Here is a 21,852-nt window from a genome sequence, read left to right on the forward strand (position 1 = left end):
GCAGTGTTTGCTGAATTCGCATAGAGCCACATCGAAGAATCGGCGGCGTCTTTTTGAAGCGCCTTTTATCATTCGCGTGCTTTCCTTTTCCTGATAGGAAGTCACGTCGACGGAAAGCTCGAAGACGGTTGAGATGAAAAGAAACGCATGCGACGGGGAATATTTTCGTACACTATACTTGCCGATGTTTAACCAAGCGCGAAAGGAGAATATCCCGGAATTTCACGAATCTCCAGCAATGCGCGAACGCGTTTCTTTCTCGTCTACTGGCATATATTTTTCCGAGATCTCTATTCTCATTATGAAATGTGTTGGCACGCGTATACGAATATTTCTTGAAGGAGCTCGAGTAAATGTGAAAAATGTATTTTCAATGTTCAAAAAGCACGATTGAAAAGTTTATTTAATAATAAATAAAATGCGCAAAAATGTAATGTTAACCTTAATCAAAATATGAGAATGAAAACACAATATATTACGAATTATTTGAGTACAAATATATACAAATTTCTAGAATTATTCAAACACAAATGTAACTTACACGATTAACTTTTCCCGCAGGTATTATAAAACTATATTAGAGCTAGAATCGTAAAATCTTCTTGAATTCACAAAGTAATATTAACGGGACTATTCGAAGTAGAAATAACGCAATTTCATCTTATATAAGCCGGATAAAAGCTTCGACTAAGAGCGTTTAGCGCACAGCGGACATAACTTTTATTACTAACGGACAACTTTACGCGAAGTAAAGTATCTTTTTTTTTTTTCTGTTGCAACACGTTCCACAACATATATCCTGAAAGTAACTTTGCGTATTTCTCACCGATGCAAACAACAAAATGTGACGTGTAACAAAAAAGATTAGATGAAAACTCGCTTCGTTAATTCTGTATCTTAACGACATACTGTCACAAGAGTGTCACAATTGTCTCCAATATGACAGGAGATGCGTGAAAACTCGAGATTACTTACCGTGGACGTCTAGATGAAACCAGGTACCGTTCTTGTGACTGTTGGGTGACCTGTTGAGGAAGACGACCTTGCACTTGTACCATCCTTGATCGCTCTCGCGGATGTTCGTCAGATTGAGGCTGGCCTGGCCGTACGGCGAATTCTCGCTCACCCTCGAGACACGACCTTCGTATCCTTCGCCACTGTGGGTTGGATACGTGTCGTACCATATGTATATCGGTGTCTCCTGCCCCTTACCAACACCAACACTCAACATAAACGAGGGATCGTAATGAACGCGTATAAGCCGGTGCGAGCATTTGTCCGACTTTATCTGGGCATGTGAATTTTTCACGATTTTGAATTCTAATAAAAAAATATGAAACTTATTAGAGTTAATAACTAATATTACACGTCTGTTTGAAGATACTCGAGATTTATCTTTACGGCAAGACATTCGATCAAAAAAGAATGGATAGATTATACATGTATTATAAAATTTTCATTCGTAGGGCTCCAAAAAGTTTTTCCCAACGATTTCATTATTTTTGCAAGGTGACCGAAATTAAGCTTTAATCTCGCTTAACGGGGCGAGTCCAGACGTGCTCCATTATTCAGAGATCTCTCTCTCTCTCTCTCTCCTTCTTTCTACTCGCGCGATCAAACCTCGTTACTCACTCGCACCGGCCGTAAATCATGAGATGATAAATGATGAGACAAGGGATGCAGCGTGTCTGACGAGAGTAAAACGACCTACGGGCGTTATCCGCGCGTACGTCCGGGGATCGCTTGTTTTCCGAGCAAGGAAACGCGCAAGGCATGACGAGAATAAGGAGACGATCTACGACGTCTCCACGTATTAACGCGTCTAAAAGTTTATTAATGAAAAAGCAATGGTTCAATGTGGTCGTACGTATGGATGACGTCGTAAGTTGGAAGAAACTCACATGCACTCAACGCATACCGAATAATCGTGCATTCTTTACTAGCGGAGTTGCGTGCTGTGTAGGAAAATGCGGAAGAATGACAGTTACACGAAGTGTCGAAGTTCAACTTTGAGAGTAAATAATTAGAATCATTAGTTTCACGATATTATATTAACGAGGTTCGTATATTTGCAGTGCTTTTAAAGAATCTTATCTAGAATAAAGAGTGCAGAGATATGTGCGGGAAAAATTATTCATAGCTTTGCGAGTAAATGCACGCCATGTGCGACGAGAAATAGTGCAAAATTCGCGCGTGCTTTTGATCTTAAAAAAGAAAATTAAGTATGCAACACGTTCATTAAAAACATATATATTCATTGAAATTTTTAATATTTTATGTATGAATTATATTTGTTTGTTCATATTTAAATGTGGTGGTGACCATCGGCACTTCTGAGGATGAGTATGTGCAAGATATATATATATGATAAGTTTCAAACACATTAAGAGAGAAAAATTATGTAAATGAAATAAAGCGTAATTATTCTATTAAAGATTTTGTAAAGAATTTTCCATGCATAAATAGATCTTAATTAACAATATTAACAATAATTCCAACAAAGCGATATAAATTTCAATGGCATTAATATTGGCTCTAGAGCGATAGCTGGCTGTAAATATTAATTTAGATATTTTATTTGAGCCTTAATTAGAATTTAGGTTACGAAGGGACCGAGTATCATCATTTATTTTTAGCAGCACGGGCTTAGCGAAGCTCGCGCCTCATCATAAAGAAAATATACGAACGAAAATATGATGAGCGTACGGGGTTAGTGTCGTTTTATACACGTCTCATTACGCCACCATTGCGGAAAATTACGTCCTGTTAAGCCGGATGCTAAAACTGCCGGTAAGCACGTATATTTGAGCGAGCCCGAGCTAAAACGGCCCGTGTAAACGCCTGCATTAAAATCCGCTGCGTTATCGCTCGTATTAATGCATTTGCTTCAAGACATTTAATCCCTGCAACAACGCGCGGAAGATCCAGCGAGATAAATTCACTGTTCATGTATGCGCGCCTGAAAACGGCATTCAACACGGATGGATAGCAACGTGAATTCAAATGGTTTTTGTGACTTGGTGAAACTATATTTCATATTTCGTTCTCGTTGCGTTCTCGTTGCGTGCACGGTAAGTGATCGATAACAAGTTTGCGTCGATCATGACGCGATAAAATTCTTTATTGGATGATTATGATTCGGGAAAATTGCCTCTAATCGACCAAGTCGTGGGAATAAAATTTCCAGGAGGAAACAGCGATATTAATCACTGACAAAATTCCAATAGAATGCAGCGCGAATCGATTGCGTTTCACGATTGGCGTGTTGATTGGCGAAAGGTTTTATAATAATGATTCGATCATCGAAAGCGCATGTGAACCCTCACAGAATTGATTGGATCTCGAAAAGCTCGAAAAGCTCCGTGTGTAAATTGCAGCAGTCATGGTGAGACGTTACTCGATACAACGGTAAATCGCTTCGACGCACGTAGATCGCCGTATTTGGCACGTGCGGGGACAATGTGGCGATATTTCGAGCACTTGGCAGCTGGCGGTTCGAGTCGTCCAATCTCACGAGAAAAAACCGGGAAAGAGAGACGGAAATAAGGAGAGACGAGGGCATAAACGTCGGATATAACGTAGAAAATACCGCGAACGTGCGACGACGAATGTGCCTTACGTTGGACATTGGCTGCCCCAGTTGACGGTTTCTATTTCGAGCTGCTGGCCTACTTGCGACGGCGACGACCACCGACGACCCGATGACGACGACGTGCAACTCCCGTGATTTCAATATTATTCTCCCCGGGTGGCAGCACGTAAGAGCGGCCACGTTCGATATTGCGAAGCCGAGAGTTATTGTGCGTCTACCGTACCGGCTGGTGGCGGAATATCGATTTAGATAGATTTACGTCGCTCCGTGCTAAAAGTATTCAGAAAAGATCATTGGATCTCATTCGCTCCTTCCATCCTAGTAATGTCCTTTAGGTGCAAGGATGGTTTTTCGCTGAAAAATCCTTTCGTTGAAAGATCTTCCCTTTACCAAGTGCTTTTAGAGCTAGCATAACGCGAAATTCATAATACCAATCGCACCTGCGCAACAAGTATTTGCGACTTGAAAGAAACCCATAATGGATAAAATGAAAGCTTGACAAGATAAATTAGAGAGTACGCGCAGAGAAAAGGGGCCAAAGAGAAACGAGGGGCGGAGAGAGAAATCGAGAAAGAGAGGAAACTCGGATCAACGTGGAGCAGTTCTTGATAAAGAACGGCAGAAATGAAAGGCAACAGTACTCCGGGGGGGTGGCAAAGGAGCCCGACAAAAGGGGAGATTCGTGTACAACTGGAATAAATTACCGTACTGAATGGCACTTTGGAGGGGCGCGAAACCTATTTTCTCGCTTCCTTTTCTTAACGTGGACCGGATGATTTGGGTGGACAATGATAGCGAGGCGCAGCGGCGAATGGAGAAAGATAGACAGATTCGATGAGGGAAAAAAAGGAGAGGAGGGTAAAGAAAAAAGAATTTTTTCAACGGGTGGTGTACATGTCCCCGGATTACCGTTGGACGAGAGGCGCTTTCAGTGTATAAGTCGTTCTCTTTCGCGTGAGTGCAAGCGTTTACACGTATGCGCGACAGTCATGTGGGTCACTCGCCTTCGCTTTATTTTTCATTCCCGTACTTTATTCATGCGACTCTGCCCACACTTTCTCTCTCTCTCTCTCTCTCTCTCTCTTTCTCTCTCTCTCTCTGTTTCATCCATCAGGTAGACGCGCCGATAAAATTTAACACGATCGGTCTTGTACGCGCCCCAAATTTTTTGAATAAGGAGAAAAACCGTATTTCTCAATTACATTTTTATGATCCTATTATAAAAATGTGGAACCTCTTTCTATAAAGTAGAACAGAGAGATTGTGCGGAGAAAAGTACGATATTCGCTTTCGAAATATTTTTATATCGGAATGATAAACTTTTCATATTATAGAAAGATAATATTCGGATCAGGGGAGATATCGTGTCCTTTGAAAGAACGCGAATAGCAAGAGCGCTTTATACGATGAAATACCGAGTATCGACGTGAGTATGCTTATTGGCTAATAATATTTATCTGGCCGATAAAGTGACTTTATTGAAAGGAGAATGCGGCGCGCTACCTCCCTCGATTCAACGTGTCAGGCAACGCGTATCGATAATTCAATCTCCGTGGAACGTCCGCATGCGCGAGCAACAAAGTATCGATAAACTTCAAATGCGGCCGTAACTTCGTTTGTCTTATTTCCCCAGCACTGTAAACATTCCAGCGTCTATTTTCATCCTTGATCAAGACATTTTACCGAGCGTCGTGTCGGAACGTTTTAACAAAAGTATGCGATTAACTTTTTCCCGAAATATATATATATCTGTATTGACAATCAGCTGACGCAACGCAATATTCTCAAATTGCGAAAATGCAAATTGTCTCTTTTCTCGTAACGAGAAAACAGATCAATTAAGCCGTTGAAAACCATTCTTTCCAAGCTACGTAATGAAAAATTTCTCTGGTCGAAGCAACCCTCGGTAAATGGAACTCAATAATTCAGGACATAACGTTTGCTGTGCAACGTAATGGCGTATAATAGGGAGACTAATACAAAATAGTACCGCGACAAGCGTAAGCGAGAATCATGCGAGGGTCGGATGAACACATCCCCTAGTTTCTTATGCGTATCACGATACTACCGCTTAGGTCATCGGATGCTCGGCTGCAGAGTTTATTGCGGAAATTTTGATAATTCATTCCCCGAGCGACATCGAGAAGCGAGGCTAGGCGCGCTGTAACAGGGTTGATATTTAAGATGGCTGCTGTATCCTCTGGAGATCGAGCCCCGAGGCTGGCCGAACGAGTTAAATGTTAATGAAAGAGATTGGTATTCTCGAAATAGCGCAACACGGTTGACGTGTGGCCCGATCAAGATTGAGAAAAGCACTTTTAACAATTTTATTTATTCTTCCAATATAATATAATCGCGTAGACATGTGTGCGTATATATATATTAACATTTTCAATATTAAATTTTGTTGATATAATACTAGTTATTATACATAACATGCCGCAAGCTGGCTGACATGAGGATTAATGTAAGCTTTAGGTAGATTTATATTTAATTGCGTTATTAATATATGCAATGTGTTATTATATTATAAACTGCGGTTACGACCCTTATATTCCAGTGATGCTAATTATTATGCAACGTATCGACATGCCGACTTAAGTCGTCTGCATGAAAATTCATGAACCTTCGCCGAGATTATGCTTGAAATGTTCGATTTGATTTTCGTAGAATCGAATTTATCATTTCTATTTTATCGCGGGTTATTATCGACTAATAATAGTTCAGTTAAAGCCACAATAGAATTATGAGTACTACATCTTTTATAGCGGTTAATGAATATTTCAGAGGATCACTAAGTAGCAGGTTAGTTTCTCTCTTTCTTTCTCTCTCTCTCTCTTTCTTTACAGAAATCTTATTAAAGATCGATAATTTCCGTGAATTGTAACTAGCGCAAAGTTGAAGGAACTCTATGAAGAAACACAATGTATATGCGTGAGTCGTGTTACAAGGGAAAAGCATGTAGCAGTCTTGCAACACAATAGAAAATGATTTGAATATGTTCTATTTTGGCTAAAATCCAGATTCTATTTAAGATTAAATGCATTAGCAATGCTTTATTATTATTTTTTTTTTTTTTGACATTGAGAGAAATTATAATTCCACAAATATGGAACTATGATAACAATGGATGACATTATATTATTTAAATGTAAAATATAAATTCAAATTTTTTTAAAGTTTCATTTATTAATATTCCTCCTCAAGAAGCGACAAGTTAAAGGCAACGACCGCTTTAATCGATAACTTTTGAAATGTCAATATTATTTTTGCGCAAGTTTGTTTAAAACGAAAACGTGATAGTAAAAGATAGAGGACTTACAATAGCCTTGTGCCACGCGATTTATTTCTGTCGCAAGCCGCATTCGACAGAATATCTTTCTAAATGCGGAACGATATTTTCCATCGATATGACATAAAACATTTATGTTTTATTCATTATTTACATTGTTCGAAAAAAAGATACCGCCGCGACTTTATATCTTATTTAGTATCTTATTAGGGCATGCAATTGAATTTTTCTCCGTAAGTGTTGACTAAAAAAAAATTCTATTCTAGTAACAAAATGAAAAGCCCGTGATTATATATTAACGCAGCTACCGTTATATATATATATATATATATGTGACGAGTTAATTTACTCAACCTTTTTGAACGACGCCTTTAAGGCAGGGATTTATTAAATATTCCAGAGCAGTGTAAGGTGGAAGTAATATCAAGTTCTTCGTTGAAACACTCTTGGAAGATGATACTTGTTTTGCCAAATTGTTTTGAGTAAGCAACACTTAGCTACGGTACTTTTGCCCAATGTTTGCATCAATATTTAATCGAACTCTTTCAGTTTACGTACAAGTTTCACAGAAACTTTGTTCTGGAAAACTCGTCTACTTTTGGCGTGATCTTAAGGCAAATACGTTTCGCTTCTCTCACACGATGCCAGTCTGGCTTTGAACCACGCCTTTCCACGAATTTCTCTTGAAGTGTTTAATATTACATTCACGTCTTTCCATACCATTGCCTTCAAGATATTCAGCATATTAAGTTTCTCGCCGTTAAAGCGTTTCTCCACAGAAATCCAAGCTGCAATTGCCACTTTTCCCCATTTTTGTACGTATTTATCGATATTGCAATTTTTGTTTTCGAATATTTCCACCGTTTCGTCGCTGCTTCATTAAGACAAACAATCAATATTTACGTTTGCGACATATTTACATATCTTGTATCAACATTCAATTAGGTCGATTTATAAAACCCGACATCCAAAACAATACGAGGGATTGTGGGTTTTAAAATCGATCACGATTTTATAACATTATGCTGAATTGTTGAAGGGAGTTTCTTCGAATTTTGCACGGTTGAGTTAGTCAGAGTTTATTAATAGGTTTGGAAACGATTGCGCGAACGAGCCCTTGAGCTCCTTGAGGGCAGCGCGTTGTAAATCGATGCCATTTTCACGAGCTTATTTAGAAGAGGTCTGGAACGACAGGGGGAAGGCGATCCGTGCTCCGGCACTTTACGAAACTCGCTTGCTTTATACGCGACAAGTTGGACCGCTCGGTTCGGGAACTTACGAGGGCTGGATATCACTTTTGGGAAATGGCAATCGAGTTCTCGGTGAGAACTAATTCCACCGAGGGGAAAGTGGCACCTGCTCCGCGCTGTAAACGCGCTGCCAACGTTTTCGACGTCGTTGCAACGAGCCGTGCTTCTCGGGATCGCAAATTGCGAATTTAAAGGACGATCAGGCAACTTGGCAAAAGTATCGCATGGGGCTTTATGCGCTTCGCAATTGACGAAGAGTATTACGGCGTAATGCCATTCTTTAACTGAATCCAATTTCGACGTTGCATTCGTGCATGAATTATGTATCTTCTTGCGGAACTGCCACCGACTTAGACCGATGGAGATCGGTAGAGTTAAAAGTTCGTCCCTCCGGACTTTAACTCTTGTTAACGCGCGATTAACTTAACGCGAGATCGATCGAGCATCTGCTATTCGATTGTAGAGCTCGGCGAGTTTTATGAGTTTTACGCGCGAAAAGAGCCACATATTTTTCATCCTATAATATCTATTACGTATATCTCAACACATCAAGTTGTATTATTGCGAGTAATCTATTAAGAAAATGCGAGGTTACATTCTTCATCTTTTTCTTTCAATATTCTCTGCTTATTTCTTCAGCAAACGTTCTTCTATTTTGCGGATCATTCCCGACACATAATGACACAGATAGATCTGATATCTCGTATAGATCTACTCACACTTGTACACACACGTGCGACGAGTTTGCTACTTGCGAGCTTCTTCTTGCGACAAACAGCGGAGACGTGTCCTGGTGGAAAGTGTGTCGGTGTCGTACGTAAAATCGCGAGTTCTCGAATGACTCATTGAATTTCCAGAGCGAAAAAGGCAGACTGCAGAAAGAAGGATAGATAGGGTAGACATCTCGTGCCACTTTCCATAGTCGCGTCGGTGGCGAGAAAATTGTCTCGGCAGGGCAAACACTCGACGACTGTTTATCTTCGCCGAGGAATCCTCTCTCGCATATCCGATGAACGAAAATACCACGCGTGTGTCTGCGGTCGTCTTATGTATACGAACGTGTATGTGTGCTCTTATATCGCGATGCGATGTACAATTTCGCTTCTCGATCCTGCTGGGCCATTTGCGTCCAGGATAATAAGGATCTTAATTTTCTTACATCGGCTTCTATCACGAATTGTTTCACTCGAAAATCATAACCGTTTGCGATCTCTGATTCGCGCTTGTCTGGCTAAATCTCGCGTGTCTAATTTCACGAAAGCACACAGGATGGTTTCCACATAACATCTCTACGAAACACTTTCGTAATATTATATGAAATGTACTCGTGAGATACGCGCAAAATTTAAGCTACTAGAGATACATCGCTTGCTCTTATGTCGAATTCAAATTTTTTGTTTTATATGTGAACGCATCCCGTCTGCTCTTATCACTTGGCTTTACTACTCATTTCTCGAAATACCTAATAAATTATTATATGCTGTTGTTTTTCATAAAATTGCTTTAGTTATTGAAATAAAAATGGATAGCTCGCGTCCATCGTACGTTTAGAATTATTTTTCCTTATCGGAATTCTTATATTCTGTATGCGAGGCGCGAATATTATCCCGAAACATTTATATAAACCCATGAAAATTACTCCGGATTTTAATCGCGATTTTGACAGACTCATTCTTTTGAGCAGGATATTGGAATTTTGCGACCGCTAATTATCTCGTTAACCGCGTCAGGAGAATTGCATTAATATTAACAATGTGAAAAAGGAAAAGCCGAGACCGCCAATTAGCGGAGCTAACGAGAGACAAACGTCAAAATGATAAAGGAGGAGCGAGTTGTGACTCGGAAAGTCATGGCTCGAAACCGCACGTGGGGATCGACCGCAAGTGAGGAACTGTAACCCTGACACAGTTGAGCAGTTCAGCTTGACCTCCGTGCATTCTGCATTATGTATGTAGACCTCCTAACCCCGCGCGGATTCGTCTGCATTGGCCGCGGCAAAGTGTCGCCTATGTTGCATGACGATGCCGTTTTGCGTTCCTGTAGCGCGACGAGACGCGATTGCAAATTACGGTATAATTCGCTGCGGAATAAATTACTAACAATTAATACTTGACGCGTAGTCTCGAAGGTATCTCAAGCGATCGAGTATGATGTCATGAAAAGACATATGATCGATAAAAATGATTCATTTTCATTTTTTTCTTCACGAATATTTCTATATAATTCTTGTTTATAATTAAAGATTGACATGATGAAAATTAAAATAATTTAAGTAAGGCGCATTTAATGTTACAGGAAATTAATGTTTTCCACATGCTTCAACTGTCAGTCAGAGAAATCCCCGTCTAAGAGAATCTCCTTGTTGCTTTGTTTTCATTACGATCGCACCGAGAGGGAACAGAAAAATAATTACCTTTGTGGTTTACGTTCGCCGACGGAATGAAAAGAAAAAATAAATGGATAGTTGGAACGCCGAGAGGGGTTTCACCTTACTTTCCGCGAGGGAACGACGCCGCTTGTCTATGAGGTGGATAATATTCAGTCGAAACTCGGGAGGGAAACCTGCCAGGTTGCGGGTAACTTTCAGAGACCTCAGAGGGGTTTCTAAAAAGGAAAGGGGAGGGAAGGGAAGCAAAGTTGGACGCGACGGCAGGACGGGTAAGTCGGTCTCTCTGATGGAGGTGAATGCCTCCCGAGTGGAAGCGCCAGTGAAATTGAATTGCAGGAAGACTCTATTTCTCTTTCTCGCGCGCAAACACGCTCTTATGTCTCGTCCTCCCTTTCTCTCTCCCCTTCTCTTTCTCATATGCTTTCTCTCTCTCTCTCTCTCTCCCTCTTTCTCTATATCCCAATCTTGCTTTCGCTCTATCTCAGCTTCCGCTATCTCGCTCGTGCTCCGCCAGTTTCGCTCCACCTCCCCTTCCTCTTTACCTTCCATTCATCCCATCTTTCCTTCCAGTGTTTGCGCAGTTGACTCGTGTCTCCATTTGTTTCATTAAATTACGTCGCGCTCCCTTCTACCCCTTTCTATCCCTTCGTCTGTGATGAGATATATCCACCATCTACTCACCGTCCTTAACCGGCATTCCCCCATCCGGTGCCACTCGCGGCACTTTTCTTTCAAAATAAAGGAATGCGGGAAACAAGAAGGAGAGGCCTCCATTACCTTCATCTAACCCTTCAACCCTTCCTACAAATTTAATGCCACCCGTTGTTTCCATTCTTCTTTCTCTCTCTCTCTTTCTTTCGCTCTCTCCTGTGAGAAGCAACCCCCTCCGATGTATTAGCGAACGGGCGCATTTACCGGTCGGCTTTATGGAAAAACATACGTCCCTCGTGGAGAGTGCTCGTTAAGGTAAAAGAAGCAGTAGCTGGTAGGAAAGGTGAAGGCGGCCGGAGAGTGAAACAATGAGAGTCAGCGTTCTCGCCGCGAAGTGCGCGCATTAATTTGCATTCTCCACTTATATTTACGCGGCTTCGCTGTAATTCCATTGGAGTGCCCGTGTTTCGTATGGCAACGCCACAAAAATATTTAAAAGCCCGCAGCTATAACCGAAGAATTATTCGTTATTATTACGCGCCTCCGTGGCGGAAATGATTGCTCTCTCGCTGGTAACTTTGTTACCCGCGGCATCGAAAGCTACAAGAGAGCAAGCAGATACTCATAAATAATCAAAATAATTCAATACGAGAATAACGCGAATTTCTAGAAAGTCGTAATTTTTCATAATTGGATGTAAAAAAAATTGAGCTTTACACGATATTAATTCGTAGGATTGTACAATTATCGATCGATCATTTACGGAATACATATTTTTCACGTAGCAAGAAATGACAGATAATGCAAATATTTCATCTGAAGCACAGAAATTAAGTCGATTACGGTATGAAGCGCGCTTTTGAATATTTTGCACGAGCATATATTTTTCTTTCGCATCAATTAATGTGGCTGCGGAGTGAATAATGGTTTCGTGTAAGCGCATGTTATTATTATACACACACACACACACACACACACACACACACAGAGTGCTTTTGTGTCAGTCTCAATATATATTCCGGGTATTCGTCGGGTGAAACAAGATACAGACTGCGCAAGACTCCTGTTCTTCCGGCAAGTTCGTAGAGTCAACCTTCCAACGAGAGCGGCAATAGAACCCCACCTTTCGTTCTGTCGAGAGAGCGCGCGTTAATTTTCCACGTACGTTGGCGGCGCGCCGCATAATCTCATCACGGGATGCCACCTGGTGTGGATGCCGTGTCGTGAAAGCCGCGAGATAAATGCGTGCGTGCACGTAAGTTTAACCGGGTGCGGGTGCAACCCGGATTACAAATATGCGAGCGCGAGCCATCCTCCGCGAAATTTTGTTTCTCCATTTCGCACGGTCTGGGAATTTGCGCTTTTTTCTTTTCCCTTTTGTTTCATCGCGACCGAACCAGTTAGAGGGCACATAAATGCAAATTGTCGCGTATGCAAATGCATGTTTCTACCAGCACGTACTACTGCTCTCTTACACAATGCCTTTTACAAGGGACGTTCAAAAACTCGCCCCGTCCTATGACTTTAACGTGAATGAGAATTATTTTATAACATGGTTTTGAATGATCATTCTTTAGTCGCTTACCGAGTGAAACCAATCGACAGATATTTAAAGTTAAAACTCGTGTAATTCATATTATAAAATCGAATAAATCGTATAAAGTTTTTTCTTCATTTTGAAGTATATTTTTGCGGCTTGTGTGAAAACTGTCTCTGAAAAATTCCCATCGCAATTATACATATATATATATATATATATATATATATATATATATATATATATATAGCTTCTCTCTTTCGGTTTTAATATAATTCATGTTCCGCGTGTGTGTTTAATGCTGTTTGTCGTAAGGTAATTTAATCAAGAGTACCTCATTTCGTGCATACGTGGAATAATTGAAAAGAAAAATATACACGCGGAAAAGGAGTGACGTAAAATTCAAAGCAGATGGAAACGCGTGAGAGATAGTCGATGGAAGCGTTAGTCGCGAATAGCTAGCAATCTGCTTTCTAGTTGCAAAAGGGACATTGGCGAGTAGACTCATGCGTTTGCAAAACAAACTTCGGCTTTAATGCGGATTTATGCGCCGCGGATTCGCTCACGCATGATTCAGAGAGCGGCCAAAGGGCAAATAAAATGCATTTCGACATATCGTCTCTTTCCCGCCTATGTGTGTGCATTGGATTCATAAAAAAGCCATCGAAATTACCGCCGTCTAGTGCGATTTTTACGCGCACTTTCATCCAATTTTTTTCAAACAAGTTTTGAAAAAAAGTTCTTTTTTTCTTTCTTTTTCGATCTTTTTGCGGTTTCGGACGAAAAATCGAAGGTAATGTATTTTCTTTCTCCATGAATACGAATCATAGGTACAATATAGAGAAACGCACCTCAGCCGCAATTTACGAGAGTGCTTTTTCTTTATTCATCGAATCAATTAGCGGCGCCCGAATTAGAAGATATTTCTGTATTTGTTCGTATTTATATCTATGACGAATGTGCGCGAATACGCGAATATGAATTTCGAGTATTGACAATCGCTCGTGTTTCGCAAAGCAAACTATGACATGCGCTTGATAAACGATTCTAATTTGATTCGCCTTGCAGGAAAAAATTTGTTGGTATAGTGTCAATACAAAAAAAAAATATGAGTTTACAGGTAAATATCTTTGCATTTTTGCGCTTTTATGATGATAGTAATATTCGCGACAAGTTTCTTTTATTCAAATATTCTGCGTCAACTACTTTTTTTTTTTTTTGCAAAATAAAAATGGCTCTGCAAACGAAACTCCATGAAAGACATTGTACAACGCGTTCTCTCCACTTCTTCTCATTAAGAATTTTTTCGAGTCTCTTAATTATGAATCGTAGCCTTTTAATTATCGCCGTTAATTGCAATTGCGGTGCGAGCCATTGCACCTCGCGGTCGCGTCAACCGCGTGCGACGAAAAAATGGTACCCGCGGAGGAAGCTAGTTTCGCGCCATGGACGAGAACGCGGGGGTGCAAAAAAAAGTCGGACGGGAAGAGAAATTAGTTGTCAGCCGCAGCGCCATAGATAGAGGGGGAGAGGAGAGAGGGTGAAAGCGACGGTTTGAGGGAGGGAACGGGTGGTCGGTAACGGGTGCGGAAGGAGGAGGGAAAGGGCGAGGGTTCGAATCGTGAGAGAGGCGAGGTGGTCGAGACGATGAAGGAGAGCGGCTCAAAAGCCCCGGGTTTCTCGCGTGATTTATGCGAGATTCCAGCGATGCTGCGCGTAAAAAAGAAAACAGCCCCTCGCTGTATGCCAACCCCCGAACCTCGCGATGCCCCCTCCTTCCCTTTCTCCCTCCGTCACTCCCTCTCCATGCCGCGAGTCGTCTGGAAATGGAAATGGCCGGGGCGCATCTCGCTCCGCTGCTGGAAATCTCCCCGCTTTCAGAAGCATTTTCCCGAGGGACAGGAAAAAGAACGACCACGAAGAACTGACCTCGGCCGGGCTCGCGCTTCCCGAAGTGATTTGCCGAGACACGGTAATTAATGCTAATAGAAAAATTGCTGAAACGATTGAATGTAGATTGGAAAGCGAAGAAAGCGGTACTGAAATTTTTTTGCGATATATATAGAGAACACTTTTTTTTGCCGAAAGTATAGACACTCGGGAATGAGATGAGATAGAATACTTTTCTTCTGAAAATGCATATACACGTCTCTGTTTTTTTTTTTTTTTCATATAAATATGATCCTTATATATATATTTAATTTTTGACTTGCTATCAAGAATACACTTTTTTTATAATGTGTATTTTAAAATATTTAAAAATATTTTATTGTGATAAAGACATTACGGTTTCTATTATATTTTCCTATTTGAGCCTTATTATTTCATATCGATTATGAACCAATTGTATTGGAAATTGACATTTGATTTAATCAAGCTATGCACGCAACCGAAATTCGATGCAGATACGTCAGCATCGAATAAAAGACTTGTTTACCGCGTTACATGGCTTCCGACGTGTAAGATTTGCTTATAGAATTCATGATGTTCCATAACCATCGATACAACGACACGATTATGTTTACGATTAATTTCTATCATATTGATTCCGTGTGCAAAATACGCTCGCACAACACTTATTAGAAGGCTGCTGCTACTGATCGTTATAAAGTCATAACTACATTCTTGAAGGCGTATGTGATGAAGCATGAATGCGGCTTAAGATTATTAACCAGTCGTGAGCGATCATAGTGTTGTCCCGCACGGCCGATCGATCAATTAATTAATTACTGGACGATGGCAAGTTTGCGTAGTCAATATTGAATTCAACGGTTAATATGCGTTTCCGGGCAACGCGATGCAGGCGCTTTCGAGATCCAGTGTCGTTAGTGCCATCCGGCGCTGGACATCTCCAAGTTGGACGTCGATTTCGCCCGCATTTTAATTATACATTTAAAAGCACTGATCGATTTTTTTTCACGATACGATTTTCATTGGTCGCCCGTTCGTCGTCGATAACGCGAGCGCTATAATTCGTTGGATTACGTCGGTCTCGCGCACGACCAGCATCCTATCGTGTTTTAATTTTATCAATTTATTTCTCCCGGCAATTACCGACCGGCGAGATGATATCTCGCGCTAGTGGGCTCACCAGATTAGCGGGATATTGTATTATATTGATCGCGAGACAGGCCGATAAGTGCAACGCGACGGTACAATTTCGTGGCGACGCGTTAACGTGCATGCAACTAATACATAATAAGGAAATATACGGGAGATAATAACATTACACACTAGCACAACAGGCAAGATTATCTACACACGCGCATGACATATCGTGCGCTCGCAGCGGTAATGTCCGGATCGCAGGAAGAGTGCGTTGCACCATCGGGCGATAACTTTTATACCGTACTTTCGCGACAAGATCGCATATGAATCGCAGCGGGTCACACAGTGCGATTTACGGCTAGATTCGACGTCGCGATTCGTACAATTACGCGATTTAATTGCGGCCCCGCATCGGCGAGATATTTTTACGCGACAACCGCACGTGTTTCGAGCCATACGCCGCGCGTCTCCCTCTCCGATTAAATCCGCCACCATCACCACTACGTGCGCAAGCGACAACGCATGCAAGGCACCAGAGGTTAGAGAGACAGAGACATGATTTTTCAATTTTCCGTTCCCGAAATAGAAGTGGGAAAGTGCACTACTCCGCATTGTTTCGTGATGGACGAGCTCGTCGTTCGCGGCAGAGCGTTCCGCGCGAGTAATTCGAAATACTAGTATAGATATTGAAACATTGAAAGAAACGAAGAGTCATAGTTGTACGTCAATTTCAATAAGCAGAATATGTTTGTTGATTCTGAGTCAAATATCGTATCATTTCATCAGTACTACAAAGAGAAGTAATTAAAATGCTAAATATTCTAACGTAATTAAAAAAAAAATAAATAAATATATATCTATCATTTTTCTTCTTTTTTTTTTTGTTGCAAGATACCATGAGATTCGTTGAGTAAATTATTTTTTAGGAACATCCGTTATATGACAGGTTCATATGAAATATGGTAAATGCACGGAGCAGCATGTAAAACTCCGATAGTCAAAGTGGATTCTTCCGTTTTTTTATATCACGGGGATAAAAAAAGATCCGTGAAACGGCGAGCTTGTCGTTCGAAAGAGCCGCGACGAGTCGTGAACGCGCGCAACGTAGGATACTTATATTTAATCGGGAAGAAAATCTCTCTCTTACGAGACGAGCAACGAGTCGTGGTGCGACTTTACGAGCGTGTAGGCGGCCCGGCGTGGGTTTCCCGGATACCAGGTTACACGCGTCACAACCGGACTGGCTCTTCCGCTCTCTCTCTCGAAACGGTGCAACGAACTCTCCATGAAGAATCTACCACGAGTATCGTCGTCGAGCTCGTGCGGGCGCACGTGAAAAAGAGCGAAACACGTTGATTCGTGACGCGCAGAAAACAGTTTGTGATTCTACGATATATAAAACATCGTACTTTTTGCGTGTAATCGTATTATGAGTAAAAGATCGTATATTCGAAATAGATTGGTTTCAATTGATAAATTATATGTCAAAGATATATCAATAAAGCCAGATGTCAATGATTTTTAATTAATAATTTTTATCACAAGTTTATACTCTAATAAGCTTTTGATGCACTGTCAGAACATCAACATTTTATAACTGAATGTATAATATTTTTTAGCAGTTTTTAATTTTTTTGTTCCTTAATTACGTGTACGAATCAATGGAGCGCTCATTTTCATCGCGCATCCGCATTGACAGCTCCATGTACACATGTATATCGCGATGGTATGTGGTTATCACATGAGATGCGTATGAATGAAGAAAGTCTTTTGCATTCGTATGATTCGGAGTTAATTTATAGTTGATATTGATTGAATGATCGGATGACGTCGTTAGTTGATCGTACATAATGTGCTCTGCCCTCTCCGGTCCGGATGAGATACATTTGTGACAACGTAAGTATGTTACTTTTACTCTACTGGAGCGAGTAACTTGCGGCGGTGCTCGCTCGTTCGCATGAACGAGAAGGCGTGTCCCGTTCGCCATTATCGATCCCACCAATTTAAATCAAACAAGGTATAAAACGATAAACGGAAAAACGTATAAGCGCGTAAAGCCAACAAATCATTGAAAATATACGGCCAATTTAAAGTCTTTCAACAATAACGTTGCAGTAACATTTCAAAAACGTGTGCCCTCCGTTGCGCTCTGCCTCACTGGTTCAAGCTCTCGTATAAGCTTACTAGCAGAACCATATGTAACGTTCATTGTTAAATAACTTTGTGCGAATATTGGAAAAAATTCCGGAGGACATTCCAGCGCCATTGATACCACCTAGCTTGCTTCAACGAAAATCATAACATTTCGTAAATATTCGGTTAGTATGTAATTGCATTTCTGCTTGGATATATTTTGTTAAAACATTAAAAAAATTTGTTGATTACTGTCACTAAAATGAAAGATAAGTGACGATAATCCTGGCGCGATTAAATACAAAATATACAAAATTCCAAAGATATAACTTTACATTTTAATACACAAATCGGTCATAATTTTTTCATTTTAATCCAAATCGATTCGAGTAATATATTTTATAATAAAATTAATCACAGAAAAATTTTGAAAACTCTTTAAAAACTTTATTACAAAATATATTACTCGAAATGTATTAGGAAAACTTTGAAATCTTTTGAGAAAATTGCAATTCTATTAATTATATTTTGAAAATGAGATTTTAATTCATAAATCAAAGAGAAAAGTTAACTCGTAGAATTCATGGAAAATAGCTATTTATTCGAACGCACGACAAGTTGAGTCGCGTCCGTGTGCTCTCTCTCTCTCTCTCTCTTTTTCCCATATTGCCTCTTCACGCCCCAGTTCACGATTATGCAACGTTAAATCGGGGAATTAAAAAAGAAGTCTCGGAAGTGCAAATTTCTTTCCACGGGAGTGAGCGCGCGCCGAGTGAACTGCGATAATTTCCAGTGGATTTCCATCCGAAGAAATTTAAGATACCTCGGCGAAGTATGTCTCTCGATTAAGCCTCGATTGAAACGTCGATTTTTCCATTACTCTTGCCGACGATTATTATATTTATATTCCATTACTCACGCTGTCTTCATTATTTTGTACCTTACCGTATCAGTATTAATCATGCGAAATTATATCGTGCTATTGCAATAATTCTTGACAAGCGTAGAGGGTGTTAATGGCGTTGGAAGGCGTGCTTGCGATTTTATGTGCATCAATTGCCCGGAAGAAGCGAAGTGAAAGGAGACTCTTCGCTCGATATAACGCTGAGCGATTCTCTTCGTTTAAAACATCGCTTAAAATCGCGTCGCGATGGTATACTAGCAGCTTGCTTGATTCCAGAAGCGTGGCGCACTCGAGGAGTGCCCCCGTCTTTTTTAACTCACGGATATAGAGAGCAGAGGCGATATCGTCCGATATCGTACCGTGTCGCCTACCTTCTTCTCCCATTGGAGAACGTAGGGCACTGGGTGCTCACCGGGGAACTCTACGTGACAGTTGAAGACAACGCTCTCCCCGAGGATAGCCGTGATGTGCACCGCGTCTTGTTGGCAGAGTCCTGGAACAAAGATCATCTCGTCTCATTAGTAATATAATAATGAATATTTCGAAATTATTTATCAGGAATTTTAAAAGAGGAAAAAGACATTATTTCCCATTTCTATAGGTTTTTTTTTTTATTATAATATTATTACTATTAATAATATTAGTGCGATTATTTTTCAATTGAACGATAAACAAGCAAACGTCAGCTGTCAAATCGCGCTATAAAAATGATGAAAGCTGATAAAAACAGGATGAAACACTCGTTCCAAATGCCATTCAAAATTTTCACATTTTGCGTCCGCGACAAAACGTGCGGAAGCTCATGATTTTTGTCACAAGAGTTTTGTCGCGGAAAGAAAACTGCGAGAGACCTAATGTCGCTCGTACTCCAACGGGAAGGCATTAAAAGCCATTAAAGGTAAATCAGGGGCAATGGTTGTCGTATGCTCTCTTTTCCGCGAACCGGGGAAATCCGACGCCGCACGCGAATAACGTCGAGGCCGCGTAAGATTAACTTCGCATTAACCTCTATGCTATGTAAGATCGAGTGCGACCTCGATTTTGTATGCTCGAGATAACGCGCTCGGCCAGAAAAATCCCTTCGCGTGTCGCGCGTGATAACGACGATGTTCCGTTGGCGGAATCCTTTCTAGGGCGATATCGACGGATAGTTAGCATACCTCGATATGTTCGTTTTTGCCGGTCTTAGACCCTGTTTACGAATGGGGGAGATATCGCTATAAATTATATATCGGGGAATGTCAGGACCGATGGGGAAAAAAAGTAGCCGGCATACCGTGACGCGATGAAACGACGATGATAAACACGTTGGAAAGAATAATACAGGGGAGTCTGAGGGGAAGAAACTCCTTTGGAATAATTAATGTTCTTAGTGAAAACAAGGAACACAATGAATTAAAGAGCATTACTGTCGCAGTAAATTGATACTCAAAATTCAAAGCACTTTTGATTTTTAATATGAAAATTGTTTATACAGGATGGGTCCAAACATTTGAGTCACTCTGTACATCCTATCATTAAACGTGGACGTTCTAATCACGATATTTTAATGAAACATTTATAAAACTCTGTTTATTTCGAAAATAAATTTATTTAGTAAATTTTTCAACAATGTATGTTATGTTTTTTTTAGCGTACGAATATTTAGTCTAATAGCTCATATTGGCTCTGACATAATTATCTTTCAAAAAAAAAAAAGACCAATACAAAAATTAAAACGTTTATTTTAAAAGAGACTTATATTATTTTCAAATAATCGCTGGAGAAAGAAAAATATCGCGGAAGCATGGTAAAAAACATGGACAGAGTTTGTCAAAACATATAGGGGAAAGTCTATTGTGGCGAGAACTAAAAAGTCCAAATACTTGGATTAATTCGTCGAAATATATCAGTGCAGTCTCTGCTATATTCGTGCAAAAGTAATCGCGAAGTTCTATGTCGCAAGAAGCTCTATCGATCGAGAAAACACAAATCGGGAATGACAGCCGATCTACTTTGCGTCCGGAGAAAAGTTCGCGACTAGGAAATATCGATTTGACTGCTGACAAGCAAACTTGGGACGAATCTGTCGCGGACCTTCCATTTTCGTTTTATCCTGGCCTTTTGCTGCTGCGTCACGGCCGTCGCGATTAACGTTTCACTGCGGTAAACAGCTGCCGCATTTTCATGGACTTTTTACTACTTTGCAAACTACTGTTCTCTTCGAGTTCTTAATGCAGTACTGCCATTACGATCTAAATTTTGTCACGAAACGACTTACATTTGATTGATATGTATCCTGCAATTAAAAAAAAATATATTTCTAATGCTGCATAAAATAGCATAAAATATATTACTAATATATTGCTAATGTTTTTACGATAAAATTACTATAAAATTTACTTTAAATGCTTCAAAATGTTAACAATAGTTATATAATAATGAATTATTATATTAATTAACATACGCGATTAAATTCTTCAATTTTTACGAACATGCAACTATATGGTCCGCTCAAAGTGCGAATTCCCATTACACAGTTTTGCAACTGCGACTATGCAAGGGGGTTTCACCTTTGCGTAGATTGTGCATCTACAGAAGCGACGTTGCTTAATGCCCAGCTAACTTTAGGAACAGTCAAGCTTGCGTCAAAGCGGCTCTGCTGCAACGTCGGTTGCTCGGAAAAGCTGACGACTGAAACTCGCAGAAAATCGCTAACATCAAGGGGGAGAGAATCGCGCGAAAGGCGGCAGCGATCCCGAAGCACAATGGCATCCATTTTAAATAATGGACGCGACTTTGATAGCTGTCCCCTTTGAGATCCCCCCGATGTTGCAAATACGACACATTTTTGGCGCTCGTATGCGCGTACGACAAAGGGGACCGTAATAAATCTCTCCTCGGGCGTATGCAAACCTCCAAAACGCGTTTCACGACTACGGTGCCAGATGAGTTCTAAATCGGAGATATTTTCATCGTTCAGAAAAAGTACGAGGGGATTTCAGGATGAAATTGAATTGAATATTGTATGCGCCGTCTCGATTATGACATGTGTCATTATTTCTCGTATGTTTATT

The 21,852-nt window shown here is 40.5% G+C and overlaps 1 protein-coding gene across 20 annotated transcripts in view; it reads right to left on the bottom strand.

The window, feature by feature from the left end:
* The window catches only part of LOC126850734 (protein turtle), a 208,725-nt gene that overhangs the window by 28,823 nt on the left and 158,050 nt on the right, over positions 1-21,852 (bottom strand). For 15 of the 20 annotated variants that reach the window (XM_050594005.1, XM_050594011.1, XM_050594012.1 and 12 more), the window contains 2 exons: positions 19,156-19,289; positions 976-1,207 (listed from right to left, as the gene is read on the bottom strand). In XM_050594005.1, the coding sequence (XP_050449962.1) occupies positions 976-1,207; positions 19,156-19,289 (366 nt within the window). Of the gene's footprint in view, positions 1-975; positions 1,208-3,619; positions 7,211-19,155; positions 19,290-21,852 lie in introns of those variants that run through there. The other 5 variants (XM_050594010.1, XM_050594008.1, XM_050594007.1 and 2 more) reach the window with 5 other exon arrangements.

Source organism: Cataglyphis hispanica, chromosome 7 (genome assembly GCF_021464435.1).
Source record: "Cataglyphis hispanica isolate Lineage 1 chromosome 7, ULB_Chis1_1.0, whole genome shotgun sequence".
Lineage (NCBI taxonomy): Eukaryota > Metazoa > Arthropoda > Insecta > Hymenoptera > Formicidae > Cataglyphis > Cataglyphis hispanica.